Genomic DNA, 19757 nt, shown 5'->3' with positions numbered 1-19757 from the left:
TGTCCACTCTAGCCCCCCACACACATTGATCAGTGGGGGGACAACCATCCCATCGTTTCCAATGTAGGTACCGAACCTTACCCAGAGCATGAAAGTGTAAAATTCCACGTGTTTTTGCGTCGACTACGATGGCGTAGAGATGAGCAGATAGGCGGCATTGAACAATTCTATGTTGCGTTCCTCTCGGATAAACAATCGATAGTGTAATAAATGCTAATACGATCATTGGTAGTCAACAAGTAAAGAATCGCACATTGGCTTGACCATTATTCAGGTAAGATTTGATTTCTCTCATGACCACCTGGATTGAGTTTTGCACCAATGATGCTAGTGGAGCAAAAAAGCGACTCTGCGAGATTTTGCCGACTGTTTGTGATTGACGAAGTACTAATAGAAAGGCGCATTTGATGATGTGATCTCTGTGTTAACGTCCCATTTTGCTAAATAATTAATGTTTGGACCACAAATGTTGATAATTGCCCCGAGGAAGGTAGTCCAAACACAGAATATTCCACAGTGCAACATTTGCCTTGTTTCGTCAGGGCCCAGGACTCTGATTTTTACTCACGCGCCCCTGGCCGGTCACTCTCTACTCTTTCTTTCCCTATCTCCATCCACTCGCCGCATTTCTTTCCCTGTGTCTGCTGTCATGGCAACCGATAGTAACACTGCTAGTGTTCAAGCGCTCGTCGAGCTCACGCACACATCTCAGATGCAAGCAGAGAAGAAAACAGATGACGGGAAATACGACGCCGATGCCATTGCACGTGAGATTGCAAACGGCGTCGACATCGAGGACGGACAGCCAAACCCCTTCGTCTTCCTGCTCACTATCCTTGTCTCCTTCTCCGGCTTTCTCTTCGGTTATGACACAGGCTACGTCTCCGGCGCACTCGTCGCCATTGGCACTGACTTAGGTAGAGAAATTACTTCGTCCGACAAAGAGTTCATCACGTCCGCGACGTCACTTGGTGCCTTACTCGGCAGTATTATTGCTGGCACCCTTGCTGATGTCTTGGGCCGCAAGTGGGTCACAATCGGCGCGAACACGCTATTTGTCGTCGGTGCCGCTCTCCAGACAGGTGCCCACACAGTCTGGACAATGATTGGCGGTCGCTTCATCATGGGCTGGGGCGTCGGCATTGCATCACTTATCGCCCCGCTCTATATCTCCGAACTGGCTCCCTCGCGCTTCCGTGGCCGTCTCGTCATCCTCAATGTACTTGCCATAACCGGCGGTCAGGTCATAGCTTATGCTATCGGTGCCAGCCTTCAAAGCCTCCAACACGGCTGGCGTCTGCTTGTGGGTCTCGGCATCATCCCTGCAGTCGCGCAGATGATCATGTTTATATACATGCCCGAGACCCCGCGGTACCTCGTCCGACGAGGCCAGATTGAAAAGGCCCGTCACGTTGTCAGGTGGATATACAGTTCGCGCAATGGTGAAGTTGACGAAGAAGTCGTCGTCAAGAAGGTCAAGCTTCTTGAAATATACAACAACGACCAGCATCCCGAGTGGTCCGGCTACAATCGATTCAAGTACGCACTTAAGCAGCTGTATTTTGTTCCCGGCCATTTCCGCGCTTTAATTGTTGCTTGCGGTTTGCAGGGTATCCAACAGCTTTGCGGTTTCAACTCGCTCATGTATTTCTCCGCCACTATCTTTCAAGTTGTCGGCTTCAACAAACCGACTGCAGTCTCGCTCATCGTCGCCGGAACAAACATGGCGTTCACCATCCTCGCTTTCCTGCTCATCGACATCGTCGGCCGTCGCCGCATCCTTCTGTGCACAGTTTGGGGCATGTCCGCGGCGCTCGTACTCAACGCCGTCGCATTCCATTTTCTTCCCCCCACCGCGACCCAGTCAGACCCATGGGCCATCGTCATCTTGATCGCGATGATGCTCTACGTCGCCTTCTACGCCGCCGGAATTGGCAACGTCCCATGGCAGCAATCAGAGCTCTTCCCGATCGGCGTCCGCGGCCTCGGCACTTCAATGGCGACAGCAACAAACTGGGGTGGGAATTTGATCATCGGCTCTACGTTCTTGACTATGATGGACCGGATCACGCCGTCAGGCACGTTTGGATTCTACGCTGGCTTGTGTCTATTCGGAGAGGTGTTTGTTTATTTCTTTTACCCCGAGACATCATACCTCACACTGGAAGACATCCAGGGCGTGTTAAAGGATGGGTTTAATGTCAAGCGGTCTCATCAAATGAGTCAGGAAGCCAAGATCAAACACCGTGCATCCACACGTGGAGTAGTTAGCTTCGATTCCAAAGTTTAGAATTCATGTACTGATAGTCTTTGTTTGTGTTTCATTTTCTAGAACTATATTTGGCATGAGTAAGGTGCATATGATGGCGCAAAGCGAATCCTATTTTTATTGGTTTGGGAATACACGATTTTGGATAATTGTTAAATTTTGCATCGATTAGTGCAAAATGATCCGCTGGAGTTGATATATCTATCAAATTTGGAAAGAAAATGACAAAATCGATAGAAACGATTATAGATATGCTAGACTATTATTACGATTGTTATTTGTGTATGGTATTCTATTGAATAGATGTAATATTATTGTAATATTACAATGTCATTATATGGATTTGATGAGTGTGGATGATCCGACTGATATTGTTGTTGTGGCACGATATACACCAACGTATATCTCGTCCCGATGCCTCGACTGCCGAACCTCCAAACCGAGTCGGCGCCACACCAAGCCCGAGCACCGCGGTGGCCCTCGTTCTACAATTCCTCTTACGTCCTCTTCTCGCGTTTTGGAAATGGCGGAGTCCTTGTCTAAAATCACCGCCATATTCGAGACAGCGAAGGAATTGACCATGGAAGCGGCTACGTCGGCTCGTACTGCGACCGCAAGTTTAGGAGAGGATGGAGTGTTCAGACAACGTGATGTCCAGCGGTATTTGAATTCGCGGCACGAGAAAGAAAAGTTGGTCGGTATGAAGGCTATCGCAACTGTGAGTAATTATATAGACGTGAGAATGAAATGTGTGAGCGCGCGATAGCTAATTGGTTAGATGATGTCGAAAGGGCAGGATGTTACCGAGTATTTCCCCGATGTGGTCAAGAATTCGGCCGCGCAGACACTCGAAGTGAGGAAATTGGTATACATCTACCTGCTCCGATATGGCCAGCAGGAATCCGATCTCGCGCTTCTCTCAATCAACGCGATTCAGAAGTCGTTGGGTGACCAGAACCCTCAGATTCGAGCGATGGCAATCAAGGTGTTATCCGGTATTAAAGTGCCCAGTATCGCGCCGATTATACTATTAGGTATTAGAAAATCGATAGTTGACATGTCCGCCATCGTACGTCGTTCGGCAGCGGTAGCAATCGGCAAATGTTTTGAGCTTGACAAATCTAATCTCGAGACACTAGTTGGCTACCTCGCTACCTTACTAGCCGACAAGAGTTTCTATGTCGTGGGGAGTGCCGTGCAGACTTTTGTGAATATATGTCCGGATAGACTGTACATGCTTCACGCGAACTATAGACGATATTGTAATATGCTTGCCGATATCGAGGAGTGGGGACAAGTCTGCGTGCTGGACATGTTGACGCGGTACGTCCGCGTATATGTCCCTAAAGGCAGCATGGTCAAGAAACAAAAAGACTCGTTTTATTCCGACGATGAGGAAAGCGGGAGAGAAGCGGAGGAGCAGCAAGAAGATTTTGTGATTGATCCGGACTTGGAACTGCTGCTGGCAGCTGCGAAGCCTTTGTTGCAGAGCCGAAATAGTGCTGTTGTCCTTGCTGCAGTGAATCTGTTTAATGCGCTCGTGCCAGAAGCCGATTTGTCGTTCTTGGGACCGCCGCTGGTCAGACTGCTCTCCAGACCGTCGGAAATTCAGTACGTTGTGCTCTCCAATATCGCAGTTCTCGCGATACAAAATAATGTACGGTCTCCATATTGAAGATTTACTTATATCTCGCTAACGGAATCGCATAGGAACTGTTCGCACCATATCTGAAATACTTTTACGTCTTCCCGTCGGATACTCCCGATATGGCGAAACTCAAAATCGAAGCCCTGACTCTTTCCTGTTCCGAATCAACCGTCTCTGAAGTCCTGTCCGAACTCCAATACTACGCAACTTCAGTCGACAAATTCCTCGTCGCAGAAGCCGTCCGCGCGATCGGTCGGTGCGCTCAAATTTCGAATGAAATCGCACGACGATGTTTACGATGGTTGCTAAAGCAGATTCATTCAACTGATCATACCCTTGTAGGCGAGAGTTTGACAGTGATTAGGTACATTATTCAACTATCGCCAAAAGACCACATCAAAACTGTCGCTAAACTCGCTGTGGCACTTGATAGTGCCACCGTGTCACTTGCGAGGGCGAGTATTATTTGGCTTGTGGGCGAATTTGCCGGAATTGCTCGATATATTGCTCCTGATGTGTTACGCAAATGCGCAAAAAACTTCACGGAAGAGGACGAGAGTACGAAATTGCAGATTGTGCTTTTGGCGGCGAAGTTGTATTCGTACTATGTTGAGGAGAAACCGGTGCAGGAAGACCATGCGCAGGAGGACCAACAACTTGAGCCAACCATTAAACCGCCTGCTGACCCTATGGATTTATTGTTCGATTACATCATGCTTTTAGCACGGTACGACACGTCTTACGATTTACGGGATCGCGCGAGACTGTATAAATCCGTTCTCTCGAATCAATCGACGGCGCCTATTGCGAAATTGTTACTGCAAGCGCCGAAACCATCCCCTCATGCGCCGTCGCCAAGTCAGGGGAAAGAGAAATTTTTGATTGGAAGTTCCGGGTTGGTGTGTGCGAATATTAACGACACACGGCCATTACCTCCGTGGAGTAGTGACACCCCGGACGCGTCTATTCGCGATGAAGTTAAAGTTGAGGAAAGCTCTGTTTTATCTTCGCTGCCGAAGAAAGTCAAGCCGAAGGCGAAGAAGGAAAAGAAGGCAAGCAAGAAGAAGGTAGTGGTTGAAAAAATAAAGCCTGTGAAGCCGAAGAGCGTGAAGAAGGCAGAGGAGGATTATCATACTACTTTGGACGAATTTTTTGGCGAGCCTGCTGCGACTTCCACGCCTGTGATGGAGGATTCGGAACAGCAGGAGGAGGACGACGAAGAAGAAGAGGAGGAGGAGGAGGAGGCGGAGGAGACTGAGAGTGAGGTTGAAATTATTGTTGAGGTTAGTGAAGACAGCGAGGAAGAAGAGAGCGAGGATGATAGTGAAGACGAAATCAGTGAAGGGGATGATGAGAATGAAGTGGAGGAAGAAGGTAGCGAAGAAGAAGGTAGCGAGAGCGCGAGTGATGATCAAGGCGAAACGGAAGACGAAAGCGATGACGCTGCTGCCCGGGGATTGTTAAGTGGCCAATAGTTTTGTATAGACTCAATGATCTAGAATTTGCAATTATTTGTTTGCTAGTTTATGTAGGATAGAGTCCAACGTCCTGGGGCAATTGAGTTCAACGCGGCGCATCCCGACTCTCACTCGATCGTATTTGTAGCTTTTATGTCTAGTTAGTTGCACCCAACGAGAACACCTTGCTCACCCGTGAATCGGAATTGTGAACTAAGCAGGTTTAGTAATTTTTTAGGCTACTGAGTAAGTTTAACTTTCGCTTTGTGCTTTGTCGTCTTTCGTCACATGGTATATGGGATCGAATTGCGTGACGGCATTTGAGGGCAATATTTAAATTGAAGGATTTAGCTGTTTTATTTACCACTATTAAGCATTCAGCATATTATGACCAATGCGAAGAAGATCGTTGTCATCGGGTGCGTTATGCCAATTCGATTCAGCTTTATTTCACAACAAATAATTGATAATTTTTTAGCGCCGGAGTAGCTGGCTTGACGTCCGCGTTACAACTGTCCAAGAAAGGATATGACGTGACAATTGTAGCAAAATTCATGCCCGGTGACTACGACATCGAATACACAAGTCCGTGGGCGGGCGCGAATTGGATGAGTATGCATCCTCAGTGTCGAATAAGTACGTATTCGTTAGGACGGACAGCTAACTGGTGCAGGTTTTGTGAAAGATAACCAGCGATTAGCGAATTATGATCGGATCACCTACGGCGTTTTCCAGAGACTTGTGAGGGAATGCCCTGATGCTGGTATCTGGGTGAGTCATGTAAACGTCGAAAGTCAAGCACCTTTGGATTAACGGGGACAGCCGCAACGATGTATTACGTATGTTCGGCCAGAGGATCTGGACAAACAGAGCGATCTTCTTGGTGGCTTACTCGACGCGCGTCCGTGGTTCGCTGATCTTGTCGGAAACGTATGTCCTACCATCCTGTTTAATGATTACCGACTACTTAATGACTGAATGCAGTTCACGATGCTGGACCCGTCGACTCTACCGAAAGGATACTGCCAAGGCATAGCGTACGACTCTGTCTGTATAAACGTACAAGTCTACCTACCGTGGCTACAGTCTCAATGTTTCGCCAATGGTGTCAAACTCAAAGTCATCACCCTAAAACACATCAAAGAGGCAGTCAACCTCCACGCGTCAGGCTATAAAGCCGATCTCATCGTCAACTGTACGGGTCTACTAGCATCTAAACTAGGAGGCGTGATGGACTCGAAAATATATCCTGGTCGTGGTCAAACCGTCCTGGTGCGCAATCATGCGCCTGCGATGTACAACGTCAGCGGGACTACAGACGGCGAAGACGAATTGACGTATATTATGTCTCGGCCTGGCGGCGGCACGATTCTAGGCGGCTGTTATCAGAAGGGGAACTGGAACGGGGCAGTGGATCCGAATCTCGCGGAGCGGATTATTAGGCGATCGTTGGAATTGTGTCCGGAGCTTGAGAAGGACTTTCCGTTGGATATTGTTAGGCATAATGTTGGTTTGAGACCGTCGCGTGAGGGTGGGCCTCGTGTAGAATTGGAAGATTTGGACGGGGTCGGTAAGGTTGTGCATAACTATGGTGCTGGCGGGGCTGGGTATCAGTCGTCTTATGGGATGGCGGATCACGTTGTTGAACTTGTCGGCCGGGCGTTTAAGGAGTAATAGAGGTAATAGAATATATTGTCTATAGTGCAAGATAGTACCAAGTGTATCCCTGCCAAGTCTGTCCTTGTATGTTTCCTAAAATCTAACCATCAAAATGCTAATCACAACTTCGCTTTGAAGAGTGCCCCGGCGGCAGCAGCAGCCTGTGGGCTAGGCCCTAGAATCGCGTCCAACTGACGAGTGTTGACCTATAGCACTTAGCACACAAATATCAGAAATTAGTACAATTGGAACTCACGTATTGCGGGCCCAGCTGATCAATACTAAGGGCACCAAGCAGCTTCATGGCCGTCTCAATCTCCGACCGCAATATCTGAATAACTCTTGAAACGCCTGCCTCGCCAAATCCACCAGCCAATGACATCAGCGCAGGTCGCCCAATGCCCACTTGTGTTGCGCCGAGACACAGCGCCTTGACGACGTCCGTGCCTCGTCTGATCCCTCCATCTATGTAAACCTCGAGAGCTTTGAAGACGTCTGGAGCGTACATCCGGAGCTCTTCTAGTATAAGTAATGGTGGCGGCGAACCTTCTAGTGCTCGACCTCCATGATTGGATAATATCACGGCATCAACCAATGCCTTCCCGGTCGTCTTATCAACTTGCTGTGTAGCAAGAACAACGTCCTCAACGGTCTGCAGACCTTTCAGGACAATCTTGATATCATCTGGAAGCTGCTTCCTCAGCCATTTCAAATCATCCCAAACTAAATCACCCGCAGTGCCCTGAAACAGAGCGCGTCCAATACCACCATCGCTGTCTTTTTCTCTGCCAGAATTAGCAGACGAAGCTTCACCCTCGTCAACATGTCCACTAGCTCTTGCTTCCTCCCTCGCGAGTCGCTCATCCATCTCCCGTTTTCCAGGTGTTGGCGCGTCAAGAGTCAGCACAACGGCGTTGCACCCCGCTTTGACCACATCCCGCAATTGCTTCTCGCTCCTCGCCCGCTCATTCTGAACATATAACTGGAAAGCAAATGGCTGCTCGTTACTAACCCGTGCAGAAACAATATCGGCGTACCGCAAGGACGCATTATTCGAAATCATTTGCAATATCCCCTGCTTACCGCATGCCCTCGCAATTGCCTTTTCGCCGTCCGGATGCGCTAGACGCGCTAACGCCGCCGGACTCACAAACAGCGGCAAGCTCGTTTTGAAGCCAAGCATACGAGCTGTGGTATCCACTACCGTTATATCCCGGAATATGCGTGGCCGGAAAAGGACAAGATTGAAGATGGTATTATTGTAGGTCTTTGTCCGCATATCGTCGGATGCAGAGAAGTAGTATGCCCATGCTTTCTTTGATAATGTCCGCGACGCGTGATCTTCAATGTCCGCCATATTTAACATATCTTCCGGTGCCTCAGGCGCCAAATTCGCATCCTCCTCCTTCTTAGTTTCTTCACCCGCAGTATCGCGGCCTCCAATAACGTGGACGGTACCGAGCTTCGCACTGTCAGGAAGCGTCTCTTCTAACGTACCTGGCGGATGAATTTGCTCGAAATCAGTCGTCGCGTCTTTTCCAGCAAACCGCAAGATCGACCGACGGCCACCGGGATGGTTGGGTAGAAAGTCAGTTACGTCGTACACTGTGTTACGGATAATTACCCAACATGATTGCGCGGTTGTGTGTTGTGATATTTCGTCGAGAGTCAGTGTACCCATTGTGAAATTGAAATCAGCTCTCCATGAAAGCAATAACTCTGCGCTTTAGTGCTTCAATCGGCTGAAGGAAGAGTTAAAATATGAGGATTGGACAATAAGTAACTAACTGCACAAGTGGAGTTAAATGTGGGGTACAGTTCCCGGTGGAATAGAGTTGGGAGTTCTGTGGGGGTCATTTCATCATCGTCACAGCCCTCCGCAACTCCTTCTGGTCGCATACATATCCTGCAGACTATAAGTGAAATTTTCGAGCTTGGGTTATTCTTGACAGATAATGATAGATCACGTTGGAAAATACGTCGTGTACTATTTTGTACAGATATGAAAGAATCATGAATAACCTTAACTATAACAAACTACATTCACGTTACGGCAATAACCATATAAACTGAAACAATCACATTAATATCATATGTAAAGAATAACTATAAGCATAGGAACAGAAAATATGAAAACCTTTTACGCCGAACCTATCGATAACAGAACAAATAACAGTTCCAACGCTCGGGCGGCGAAATAATGACAGAGGAAATAAAATAGATCGTCGAACGACGGTAACAGTGCTTACTGACGATGATAACCCTGATGGTATACATGCTGAAAATATATATCTGACAAACAAACGACAACATAACAATGACCAGTCTAGTCGACCTCTGCATTAACGTCGACCTCGTTCGCATTGTCGCTTTGGGATTCTGTTTCCGAAATTAATTCCTGAACTGCACTACGAGGTTTCTCAGCAGCTGATGATTCCGATACTGAACTAATTTGATCTGCATCTCTCGAAGTTGTTAGAGATACAAGTTGTGTCTGAGCGCCAGTAGTCATTCGTGATACGGATGGTGCGGCTGACAGTGCGGGACTATATTTCTGCACATATGGTTGCCGCTGAAACGCATTATTATAGTCAATATATGTCAACTCTGGACCAGGATAATTCTGACTAATTCCTTGAAACGGCACTCTTGTAGGCGAAGATCCGGCTCCCGTTGCTGCATGTGGATGACTCTGCTCCGCCATCAAATCAATCACGCCTGGCTGTTGCGCAAGAACTGCATGTCGATGATAATTCTGCGGTGTTTCAAAAACAACAACAAATACTTCCGCGTTCTTTACCGCCAGTACTGCCAAATTGCGCTTCCACATATTACGACCACCAGTACCCCTTGTTTCCTTCTTCGCGTTATACTTGCTGCCAATACCTTCACCTCCAAACTTCATGTTCCGCCAAAGTACGACGGCTTTCTCCTTACCAATCTCCGGCGGTACGACGCGCAATATAAGTTCCTCAATATCGATCGTCTCGAATGCGCGCACCGTGACGGGATGCAACGTGCGTTGGATGACACAAAATATCCAAAGTGTATTCTCATGACATGGCCTGATTGTTACAATATTTGGGCTTAAGCGCGGATGTGTGAGACGTCGGTAGTCGGGTAGCAATGGCACTAGAAGGGTAATGCAAGACTGATACGTTAGCCCGTACGGATCGGTCACTGACTTTAGAGCAGCTTCGGCGGGAGTCATGGCTGACATGCGACCCGGTCTGAAAATTTTCTGTGACTGCAACGAGGCGGAATCCTCAGGCATTACAACCACTTGCTGTAGATGCTGTGTTGCGTGCGTTCGCACATTAGAGTTAGAAGAATTTACGAGATTTGTACTGACACCGAGAGGTTGGACCATAGTCTGCTTCACGGCCGACGAATATGTACGTGGCTTCAGGTCTTCAGCGCGTAATGAGTCGTTCTCCTTGTTTGTCGGTGGCCCAATTGGGGGAATAGCATGCTGATGTCTTGTGGAACGCTCATTCTCAGATGACGACGTCAACACCGTAGAATTCTTGAGCTGATCCTGAACACCGGAAATAACTCTGGATGTCTCGGTAATCGATGTAGACGATAATGAAGATTGTGACAGAATCCGGGAACTTTCAGAAATGCTGCCGCCGTAATTACTGGACATTTCGCCATCTTCAGGCAACACTTTAATCATGATCCGCATGCCGTCCTCGATCAGACTTTCCCAGTACTCCGGATAAATTACGGCACCGCCAGAGATCAGGCCGGCCGGATTGCCTTTGGAGTCCACTACTGTAGTGTCGTACCGGATCTGCAAGCGATGCAGTATGTCCGGGGAAAACAAACGGGAAAGAAGAATTATAAGGTCCTATCACCAAGCTATTAGTCATCGACATCCAACTGAATCAAGTATCGAATAACCCATTGTAATCAAATCACCTCGTTCGTCTCCACTTTCGACATTGGCAGGGCGAATTGCTCCTCATCAGTACGCACGTAGATCTTCTTTCTCGCGCCATCATTACCAATCTTCATCGGCGAGAAGGAATCATCGGACAAGGATTGTCGCGATGGTGAAGATATTAATGTTGGCCGCTGCATTGGCGAAGGCGGAGGGGCAAGACCCGGTGGCGGTGGAATCGTAATGGGGAAGAATGGCGGGTGTTGTGGATGTGGACCGGAGCCGAAGGGATTCAACGGGTGGGAGGATGGATGGAAGAATGACATTGCGCTAATATATCAGGAAAAAGTATCGGATCAATCAGTAATGTCTCGTATATTTTACAAAGTGAAATCGATACGGATGGAGATGATTGGCTAGCGACGTTGAGCATGGGAGGAACCAACGGAAGAACTGGGTTGGGCCGGGTTTGTTTACATTGCTCCGGAATAGGGTTGTGCAAAACAAGGCACAGTCAAAATCCTTAACAACGGCGTAGACTATGCTTGCAGATATAGAGTTTATGTTAAACGATGTAACTATTATTTACTGTATATTACAAGGTACGCGCCTACGGCGATGACGAGACAGCTACCACCTCCTCCTTCTCTTTCAACTTGTTCAGAACCTCGTTCGTAACATTGGCACCGTTTGGCAATTCTTCCTGCACAAGTTCCGCACCCGCGGGTAGTTCTTCCACAAATTTGTTCAAGTCGAACTCCTTGTTCGCGTTCTCCCAAGCATAATATCTCTCCAGCAACACCGTTTGGATATTCCGCATACTCCGCCGCACAAGTTTTAACGGCTCATCATACTTTTGCGCGACGTTGTCGATCATGTTTGGTCGAATAGCAATTCTTAATGCAGACATCTCCGTCCGTAGGATATTCAACTCCTTCAAGCACACGTACCACAACACATGCAAATCCTCGTATCCTTTCCGCCTTAATTCCGGAATCTCCCACGACCGTCCCAATTGGTCGTATACTTGTGGGTGAGTCAAGCATCTGTCCTTGTTCCGGTAAAACTGCCACAGCGGATGGTCATCAGGCGTAACGACACTAGCTGGCGACGGTGTAATCGGCGCCCGCGGCTGCAAATCGACATGTTCACCTTTCTTAGACGAAACAAGCACCTCGACACTCTTATCCGCGGGTCCAGAGGAGCGCGGCTTGCGCAGCAGATGTCGTCGATAATCCTCTTCAAACTTGGCTTTGTTCGACAAATACCGTTTCTCCGCCTCTTTTTCCTTCTCCGCAATTTGCTGACTATCGGCGCCACTGAGAGCTTCTGTCTCATTCTTGACGTCTGATGTCTTGAGAGCGGCGCGGGTTTGTCGTTTCTCCCGTTGCTGTGCGCTGTACGTGGATCGTTGTGCGTCGATAAGCGCAGCGATCTCTTGGTTGCCTGCATCCACCGGTGGTCGTCGCGCGCTGAAATTTGAGGTGGACGAAAACGATCGGGCGGGAATAGTGACAGATGACAAGCTTACGGCCGCAGCTGCGACTGCTTGCCGGCAGCTGTTAGGGCAGAGTAATGGTGTTCGCAACATAACTGAGAAACGCATGAGCGGTCGACACACGAAACTTGTCTGCTGCTCAGATTATACAAATCAATTGAATGACGGAGTGGCCCTTCTGTTGCAATCTATAGAAGAATGATTGACTTGTCGACATATAATTGGAAGCGGCGTCGTTGTTTGAATTGGAAGCGTCAAATGTTTCGGTTTGTCAAATTTTCGCGATTGGGCAACTACACAATTGCCCAGGCGTTAGTCCCGACAATCGTACCCTGCCATTACAACTTTGTAATGGCATCACCACCATTGCAGTTATGAGGACAAAATTAAAAAATTATATTAATCATATCCACTATTGCAGATACCGGTAATATTTTGTTTTCAAATGGAAAACTGAAAAGGTGGAATTTTAGTGAAAATCGGGGGTACAATTGGTCCTTCACTATGGGGGATGAAACTTTTGGCGGCAAAATGTTACCCTACCTTTCAAATACGTTGCCCTACCTTTGAAATTAGTTTAGCTGTATGAGGAAATAACATAACACAGTGCACCATAAAGCGTCATCTAATAATTAGCACACATGTCGATATTACATTTCACCATGGCTCGTCGGAGTAAGGTATCTAACAGAGCCGTATATCAGTGGAAGAAAGTAAGCTTTGAAGAGATTTGACAGAGTAAGTCAGGCCGCTCAACGCGTTGCCGAGGCCGTGCCGTCGCCGTGGTCAAGTTTCTGAGTCTCGTAGTGGTCAAAATGCTGAAAACACACTGCAGTCGCCTAAGCCAGTCTGGAATCGACAATGCTTTGAATCCTTTGAGTTTTTGCCTAGAAACTGATAAGAGTTTAAAATATGCAACAGCGGCCGGGCGGACCTGAACGGTCGATACAAAGATTCAAAGCGAAGTTTCGAAACGTAGACGCGTCCATAAAACAGCTCACGGCTCTCACACTGCACAAAGGCTGAGATATCAACTGCCTGTTTGTCTGACGGAAATTTGACGCAGAAGAACCAGGAGCAGGACCGGAGCCAGGCATCTAATTGGTTTCGTGTTTGCGCTTCGTTTGTCTGGCGTTCTTTGTAGATATATAGTTATTGGCTAGGAGCCAGTCAGAACATGACGCTAGTATTACGGCAGCAAATATTCTCATCCCTAATGATTCTGGATATGAATTAGGTCCTTATGTACATTCAAACCTGTTAAGAGTAAACGCAAACGAATGAAGTCTTTGGAGCTACCTACCTGCGGAGCTTTCTGCTTTCACTCCCGCCTCTGCTTGAATCATCCACTTCCTCCTCTAGATTAGTCCGCTCTCTCTGCGCCTCGTCGTGTTTGGAGCAAACTCGGCTCGTCCAATGCTCGACGACCGGCATCACCATAACTACAGCCGATGACGCTTGCGCAAATTCTCAACCAGAGCAGCTTTTTTTTCCATTCATCGTCGACCCAAACTGACCAGCACTGTAGGTCACCACGCCATCCTCTTTCTTGACTTGCTTATTTCCCGGGAGGTCGAAGATGCAGAATTGTTGTTGCAACGGATAAAGTGTGCCAAGACGATCAAAAAATCAGCAACGAAAAATAGGAAAGATAATTATTGATATAGAAGAAGAATGTAAAGTTTTGGATGTCGGGATCGTGGTTATTGCCATTGAGTGAATATCAATGCCAGCCCCTCCTTTTAGAAAGAGAGGCGTCTTCTGGGCGGAATTGTGGTAATGCTGTGGAAGGAACTGAGGACATTTCACGCTTCAAGGCACTATTCTCGTTCTGGGTACGGATAATTTTGTATGTAAACCTATTACCAAGGCTATCTCAGCAGAACCACTCGGATCGCCCAAAAGCGACCATCCTGAACTCTAATATTTCAGGGGGGGGAAGGGGAGGTTATATTTGGAAGTTGAGAACGTGGCCATAACTATGACTCCGAAACAGAAATAGCCATGTCTGCGGTAGTTCTTTAACAAGGTCATTCATTCAGTTAGGCTATAGCATTGAAAATGGCGAGTAGCGAGAAAAATGAAGATTTTATTGCTTATGCGAAAACGCTGAAGGGCATCCCTTGGTGTGAAGATTATGAGAGGATGATTTCAGGAATGCTGTGAGTGCTAAAATAATGCTGCCTTTTGAAACAAATATATTTACGTTAGCAGATACAATTCTTTTGTTCCAGAATTGGTTACTGAGAGGATTCGAGCTCGGCAAAGAGTGACGAAGTACAACGCATATTTTCCAGAAGATGCAACGGCAGAATCGATTACGAACGAGCGCGAAACTATGCTGCGAAATATTATAGGCAAGCTCGGGAAGAACCCGTACATCGAGCCTCCGTTCTACGTCGACTACGGCTGTAATATTTCTATCGGAGATGACTTCTACGCAAATTTCAAGTAAGCCATATTATATGATTTGCTGATGGCATAAACCTGACTCGAATGCTAGCACCACGTTTCTCGACTGCAGCCTTGTGACAATTGGTGATCGTGTGAAGTTCGGACCTGGGGTAAGCATATTCTCAGCAACACACCCGACGAGTATTCAGTCTCGCCGAGATGGCATTGAGTATGCGAAGTCAATCTCAATTGGTAGCGATTGCTGGATCGGGGGGAACGTGTCAATATTGCCAGGAGTGACTATTGGCGAAGGGTGCACGATCGGCGCCGGATCGGTGGTCACAAAAGACATCCCGTCTTTCTCGGTTGCCATTGGTTCGCCTGCACGTGTGGTAAAGAAACTTGAGCCGGTTCCAGAATTGAACTAGTTGGGTTTGCATGGCAGGATGATACACTTTTTTTTAGCTTATGTATCTGCTCTAGTCGATGTTATGCTGCATTGTATTGTCTGAAGTGTTTTGTGTTACTATATCTGTCATTGATGTAAGGCAGTTCAACGGGACTAGTGGTTATTTCGTAAATGCGGCGACTAATCGAACACTAGAAGTATTGAGTAGGGGGTCGTAAACTCCTTTGGATAACATCATTTGACGCGACTCCATTGAAGTAGGACATCCAGTTTTAATCGAACTTGGCTATCAAAACTGTCCGTTTGTCTATGCCAGATCCCAATGTCTAACAGATCGCTCCGCAGTCCAGAAACAAGTCACGCATCAGATTTACATTGCAACTCCGGGCATCGGAAGTTGCACAAGGAACGAGGCTTATTGGGTCTCAGAAGGCATTCAATGAACAGTTTACCCATAAGTACAAGATTAATAAGTATAAAATAAAGTTATCCCAATCAAGAGCTGAGAGTCACGTGTATTTCTAGGCGATACGTGTGGCGACGTCGCCTTGTCGGCGATATCATGTCCAGCCCTAGGTTCGAGTAATGTTGGCAACAGAGCGATAAGGATCCTCAAAATAACCGAGGTGGAGTAGCAGTACCAGACCAATAGTACTGAACCAGAGAGATAACTCCAGCTCCTGTTTGAATAAATCAATATTTCGTCTAGAGCATGGCACGACTACTAATCTGATTGTAATAGATCAGGCATTTAATTGCATCTCAGAATGCTGAGGATAATAGCAGGGTGATTCCAGTGGGGTCTTCAACATGACTAAACCTCCCAACGTGGCTACAGTTTGTTCCTATTTCTCGACGACTCAGTCGTTTTGTCGGATTCGTCCGGGAGTGTTTTGGCCGGGGCAAAAAAGTCGCGCCAGCTTCGCCCCAAGGTGGCAACTTCAGCTAAAGTTTCTTGCACGGCAACTCAACATTGCTTTGCCCATATTGGATTGTACGCTATGTATTTGATTAATGAAATGACATGTGTAATATCCAGTCATGCCACAGCTGCGGACAGTAAGTGGCAGCCGTTTCACCACATTTGTGAAGGATGTTGGGACTGGGGACATTATTAGAATTCCGAAAATCATCCGACGAGAACGGTTGTCCTTACAAAGGTAATACGTATATCGCGAGTGTTAGAAACAACCGCGGCAATAAACAGCAACACAATTACATGGGCAATAAGTTACGACATTTCATCAGCGTCATCGATGTTGGGGAAGAAGCCAAAAAATGTAGATTTCATTTAATGTTCAAAATCTACAATGGATCTCGGGCAATGTATTACGTGTAAAGAAGTACAGGGACCAGCCGAGGTTGAATAAAACTAGTGTATTGATTAGCCATTCATTAGTCACAAACCAACAATTCATTCGACCCTGACGGCCAGATGGAAAAATAAAGTTCAGGGGTGCAGATCCACTTCGATACAGATCTGATTCTTTTGTTAGTACTCTTTAAGTTAGTCGCAAAAAGATGGCCCGGTGCCTTTTCGCTCGAATATGCTACAGATTGCGAGAAACATATATGAAAAGTGCCAGAGAGCACTCAGCAGTGGAAAAAAAGACAATTCGACTGACCGTAGGATTGGATAGAAGGGGTTAGGGCATGTCTTGGCCTTGGGCCCCAACTTCTAGTAGGGGGGTTAACCAGAGACTTCGATAATGGACCTGGACACGCCACAGTGCCATTCCCGCAGCATATCTCAAATCAGACTACGACTATGGCCTGACTAGAACAACTGCAGAGAAGTGCAGACGAATTGTCACATGTTAGCGTAGTCGGCTGCAGACGGCTGGGCTGGCAGAAACCGCGGCTACTTTTAGTGGTGCGGAACGCCTTGTTGGGTGCCCTGAGTTGCCCCTGACGTGGCGGCGAGTTTTCGCATATACATTGTACCGTTTGCGGTGGTTATGTGACGCAATGCTACCACTTACACCACAACTGCTATTATTTAGGATTTGTCCCAACAGTGTCTTCGGGAAAGCAATGTTGTTGGGGTCCGAATGCGAGCCGCACGTCTTAATCTGCTTATATACAATTGAAGTTGCCTCGACCTTTTTTTTTTTGTGCTCATCAGTTACTACTCACCTCTTGAATCATAGTGCAGTTTGCTAATAGATAGCAAAACAATGACTGCCAGTGCTGAGACAACGTCCGCGGAGCCTGTCGTCGATTCGGCTCGCGCCAGGCCATCCAGATCAAGCTCAACCTCGCCGTCTCGTTCCGCTGGTAGTGCTTCGTCGATTGCGAAGCAAGCGTCGCCTACATTCGTCCACATCTCCGAGCAACCGTTCACTCTCCAGAACTGGTACAAGCACATCAGCTGGCTCAATGTCACCCTGATCATCATCATCCCTGTCATTGGCTGCACTACCGCTGTTTTCACTCCTTTACAACCAAAGACCGCCATCCTTGCATTTGTCTACTACGCCCTGACGGGTCTCGGTATCACTGCGGGTATATACTGATATTATTCTGCAATATATGATTAGAGTGAACTAACAGATCAGGTTATCACCGTCTCTGGTCCCACCGTGCTTACAGTGCCCGTCTTCCTCTGCGTATTCTGCTCGCTGCTTTCGGCGGCGGTGCTGTTGAGGGTTCCATTCGATGGTGGTCCGCTGGTCACCGTGTTCATCACAGATTCACCGACACTGATAGGGACCCTTACTCTGTCCGCAAAGGCATTCTATATTCTCACATCGGCTGGATGGTACTTGTCCACAACCCCAAGAAGTCTGGCCGGGTCGATATCACTGACTTGAACGCTGACCCTGTCGTGAGATGGCAGCACAAGAACTACATTCTCGTCCTTCTGACTATGGGCTTCCTGTTCCCCATGTTAATTGCCGGCCTTGGATGGGGTGACTGGAAGGGTGGTCTCATCTGGGCTGGTATTGTCCGTTTGACAGTTGTCCACCATGCCACTTTTTGTGTCAACTCGCTCGCTCACTGGCTCGGTGATCAGCCTTTCGACGACCGCCGATCTCCGCGTGACCACTTCTTGACCGCCATCGTTACTTTCGGCGAGGGCTATCACAACTTCCACCATGAGTTCCCCTCTGATTATCGTAATGCCATCAGATGGTATCAGTACGACCCCACTAAGTGGCTCATCTGGTTCCTCAAGAAGATCGGCCTTGCTTACGACCTTAAGACCTTCTCTCAAAATGCCATCCAGCAAGGCCTCGTCCAGCAGAGGCAGAAGAAGCTTGACAGGTGGCGCGCACGTCTTAACTGGGGTGTTCCTCTCGAGCAGCTCCCGGTCATGGACTTTGATGAGTACCAGGAGCAGGCCAAGACGCGTGCGCTCGTCCTCATTGCCGGTGTTGTCCATGATGTCACCAACTTTATTGAGCAGCATCCTGGTGGAAAGGCTCTGATCCAGTCCGGTATTGGCAAGGATGCTACCGCTGTCTTCAATGGCGGTGTCTACGACCACTCCAATGCTGCCCACAACTTGCTCGGTACTATGCGTGTTGGTGTCATCCGCGGCGGTATGGAAGTCGAGGTCTGGAAGATGGCTCAGCGAGAGAATAAGGAGTCAACGATCAAGTTCGATTCGAATAATGCCAACATCGTCCGCGCAGGCTCTCAGGCTACCCGGATACAAGCTCCCATCCAGGGCGCTGGTGCCGCGTAGTTGTTCCATTTGCTCTTTTACTTTCTTTGCAGGTTTGGGTTTAAATTCATTGGGTTTATGAATAGGTAATGCAGTTTACAATTTTTTCTTTCATCTATGTACATGTCCGCTTCACGCATACTTCATTTGTTTAAGGAATAGAATTTACATGTCTATATATGTATTCCGGTCGTAGTCTTGTTATAGGTAGCTAAAATAATACGATGGTTTCTTTGTTTACTACTGTCTACATGACTTTTTTAATACGATTAATCAAAAGAGTAAAATCAAATACGTTCGGGTCATTATCAGGTAAATAAAACTGGCTGTTTGTCCAAATTGATAACGGAATTCGGCAAGGATGCACCGACACATTAAACTCATAGACATATATATGTATATATTGTCTATCTGCAACCTTCCATCCAATCTAGGCGTTTGTCCAACTCCTACTGGCATCCCCCCTGTCTCAAAACTATCTAGATCAGGGGCCATTATTATTCAATATTCATGAGCCTCCAACCCAAGAAAAATGTATTATTATCCTCGAAATCGTACTATTCTCTTGTAGCGACACAGTCCGTTTTTGCAACTTGTTATTCATATGCTAACTAAAACTAGAGGCTAAAAAAACCAATAGCGGATTACAAAGGGACAATATGGAAGAGTTTTTACATGGTATATTTTAGTATTGTATATGTGAATGGGAATTGGGGCGAGTTTTTTTGCAGCTGATAATATTATGTGACAGGCTATATCACTCTCAACCAATAGATATACTAAAAATAAATGGGGGGGGCGGGCCGCCCCCCCCCCCCCCCCACCCCAAACTACAAGTGCAGGGGAGTTTGGGGCAGGGAGGAGAGG

At 47.3% G+C, this 19757-nt stretch overlaps 8 protein-coding genes across 8 annotated transcripts; 5 read left to right on the top strand and 3 right to left on the bottom strand.

The window, feature by feature from the left end:
• Positions 1–124: 124 nt before the first annotated feature.
• V1513DRAFT_79683 (uncharacterized protein) lies at positions 125–2401 on the top strand. The gene is made up of 2 exons (XM_066900615.1): positions 125–274; positions 395–2401. Exon 2 carries the CDS (start codon positions 452–454, stop codon positions 2288–2290), a length of 1839 nt encoding a protein of 612 aa, XP_066753248.1. The 5' UTR covers positions 125–274; positions 395–451; the 3' UTR covers positions 2291–2401.
• Positions 2402–2714: 313 nt separating this feature from the next.
• V1513DRAFT_415523 (adaptin N terminal region-domain-containing protein) lies at positions 2715–5513 on the top strand. The gene is made up of 3 exons (XM_066895815.1): positions 2715–2987; positions 3048–3926; positions 3980–5513. The coding sequence occupies exons 1-3, from the start codon at positions 2793–2795 to the stop codon at positions 5390–5392; spliced, it is 2487 nt and encodes an 828-aa protein (XP_066753247.1). The 5' UTR covers positions 2715–2792; the 3' UTR covers positions 5393–5513.
• V1513DRAFT_415520 (FAD dependent oxidoreductase) lies at positions 5514–7156 on the top strand. The gene is made up of 5 exons (XM_066895814.1): positions 5514–5793; positions 5853–5986; positions 6048–6145; positions 6197–6304; positions 6359–7156. The coding sequence occupies exons 1-5, from the start codon at positions 5762–5764 to the stop codon at positions 7046–7048; spliced, it is 1062 nt and encodes a 353-aa protein (XP_066753246.1). The 5' UTR covers positions 5514–5761; the 3' UTR covers positions 7049–7156.
• Positions 7049–9001, bottom strand: V1513DRAFT_400611 (FMN-dependent dehydrogenase-domain-containing protein). The gene is made up of 2 exons (XM_066895489.1): positions 7290–9001; positions 7049–7239 (listed from the first exon to the last, which is right to left on the bottom strand). The coding sequence occupies exons 1-2, from the start codon at positions 8712–8714 to the stop codon at positions 7153–7155; spliced, it is 1512 nt and encodes a 503-aa protein (XP_066753245.1). The 5' UTR covers positions 8715–9001; the 3' UTR covers positions 7049–7152.
• On the bottom strand, positions 8961–11344 carry V1513DRAFT_400609 (uncharacterized protein). Its single transcript, XM_066895488.1, has 2 exons — positions 10958–11344; positions 8961–10886 (listed from the first exon to the last, which is right to left on the bottom strand). Exons 1-2 carry the CDS (start codon positions 11243–11245, stop codon positions 9360–9362), a joined length of 1815 nt encoding a protein of 604 aa, XP_066753244.1. The 5' UTR covers positions 11246–11344; the 3' UTR covers positions 8961–9359.
• Positions 11345–11478: 134 nt separating this feature from the next.
• V1513DRAFT_445754 (mitochondrial 54S ribosomal protein uL29m) lies at positions 11479–12727 on the bottom strand. Its single transcript, XM_066898158.1, has one exon. The coding sequence runs from the start codon at positions 12523–12525 to the stop codon at positions 11530–11532; it is 996 nt and encodes a 331-aa protein (XP_066753243.1). The 5' UTR covers positions 12526–12727; the 3' UTR covers positions 11479–11529.
• A 1751-nt stretch (positions 12728–14478) lies between these two features.
• On the top strand, positions 14479–15239 carry V1513DRAFT_380220 (trimeric LpxA-like protein; the record flags this gene model as incomplete). Its single annotated transcript, XM_066895032.1, has 3 exons — positions 14479–14579; positions 14632–14868; positions 14921–15239. 3 exons carry the CDS (start codon positions 14479–14481, stop codon positions 15237–15239), a joined length of 657 nt encoding a protein of 218 aa, XP_066753242.1.
• Positions 15240–17339: 2100 nt separating this feature from the next.
• Positions 17340–19130, top strand: V1513DRAFT_485160 (uncharacterized protein). Its single transcript, XM_066900463.1, has 2 exons — positions 17340–17725; positions 17779–19130. The coding sequence occupies exons 1-2, from the start codon at positions 17398–17400 to the stop codon at positions 18909–18911; spliced, it is 1461 nt and encodes a 486-aa protein (XP_066753241.1). The 5' UTR covers positions 17340–17397; the 3' UTR covers positions 18912–19130.
• Positions 19131–19757: the final 627 nt, after the last annotated feature.

The sequence above is a fragment of the Lipomyces chichibuensis genome (genome assembly GCF_038497645.1).
Source record: "Lipomyces chichibuensis strain CBS 12929 unplaced genomic scaffold V1513scaffold_18, whole genome shotgun sequence".
Lineage (NCBI taxonomy): Eukaryota > Fungi > Ascomycota > Lipomycetes > Lipomycetales > Lipomycetaceae > Lipomyces > Lipomyces chichibuensis.
This window is presented reverse-complemented; position numbering and strand designations above follow the sequence as displayed.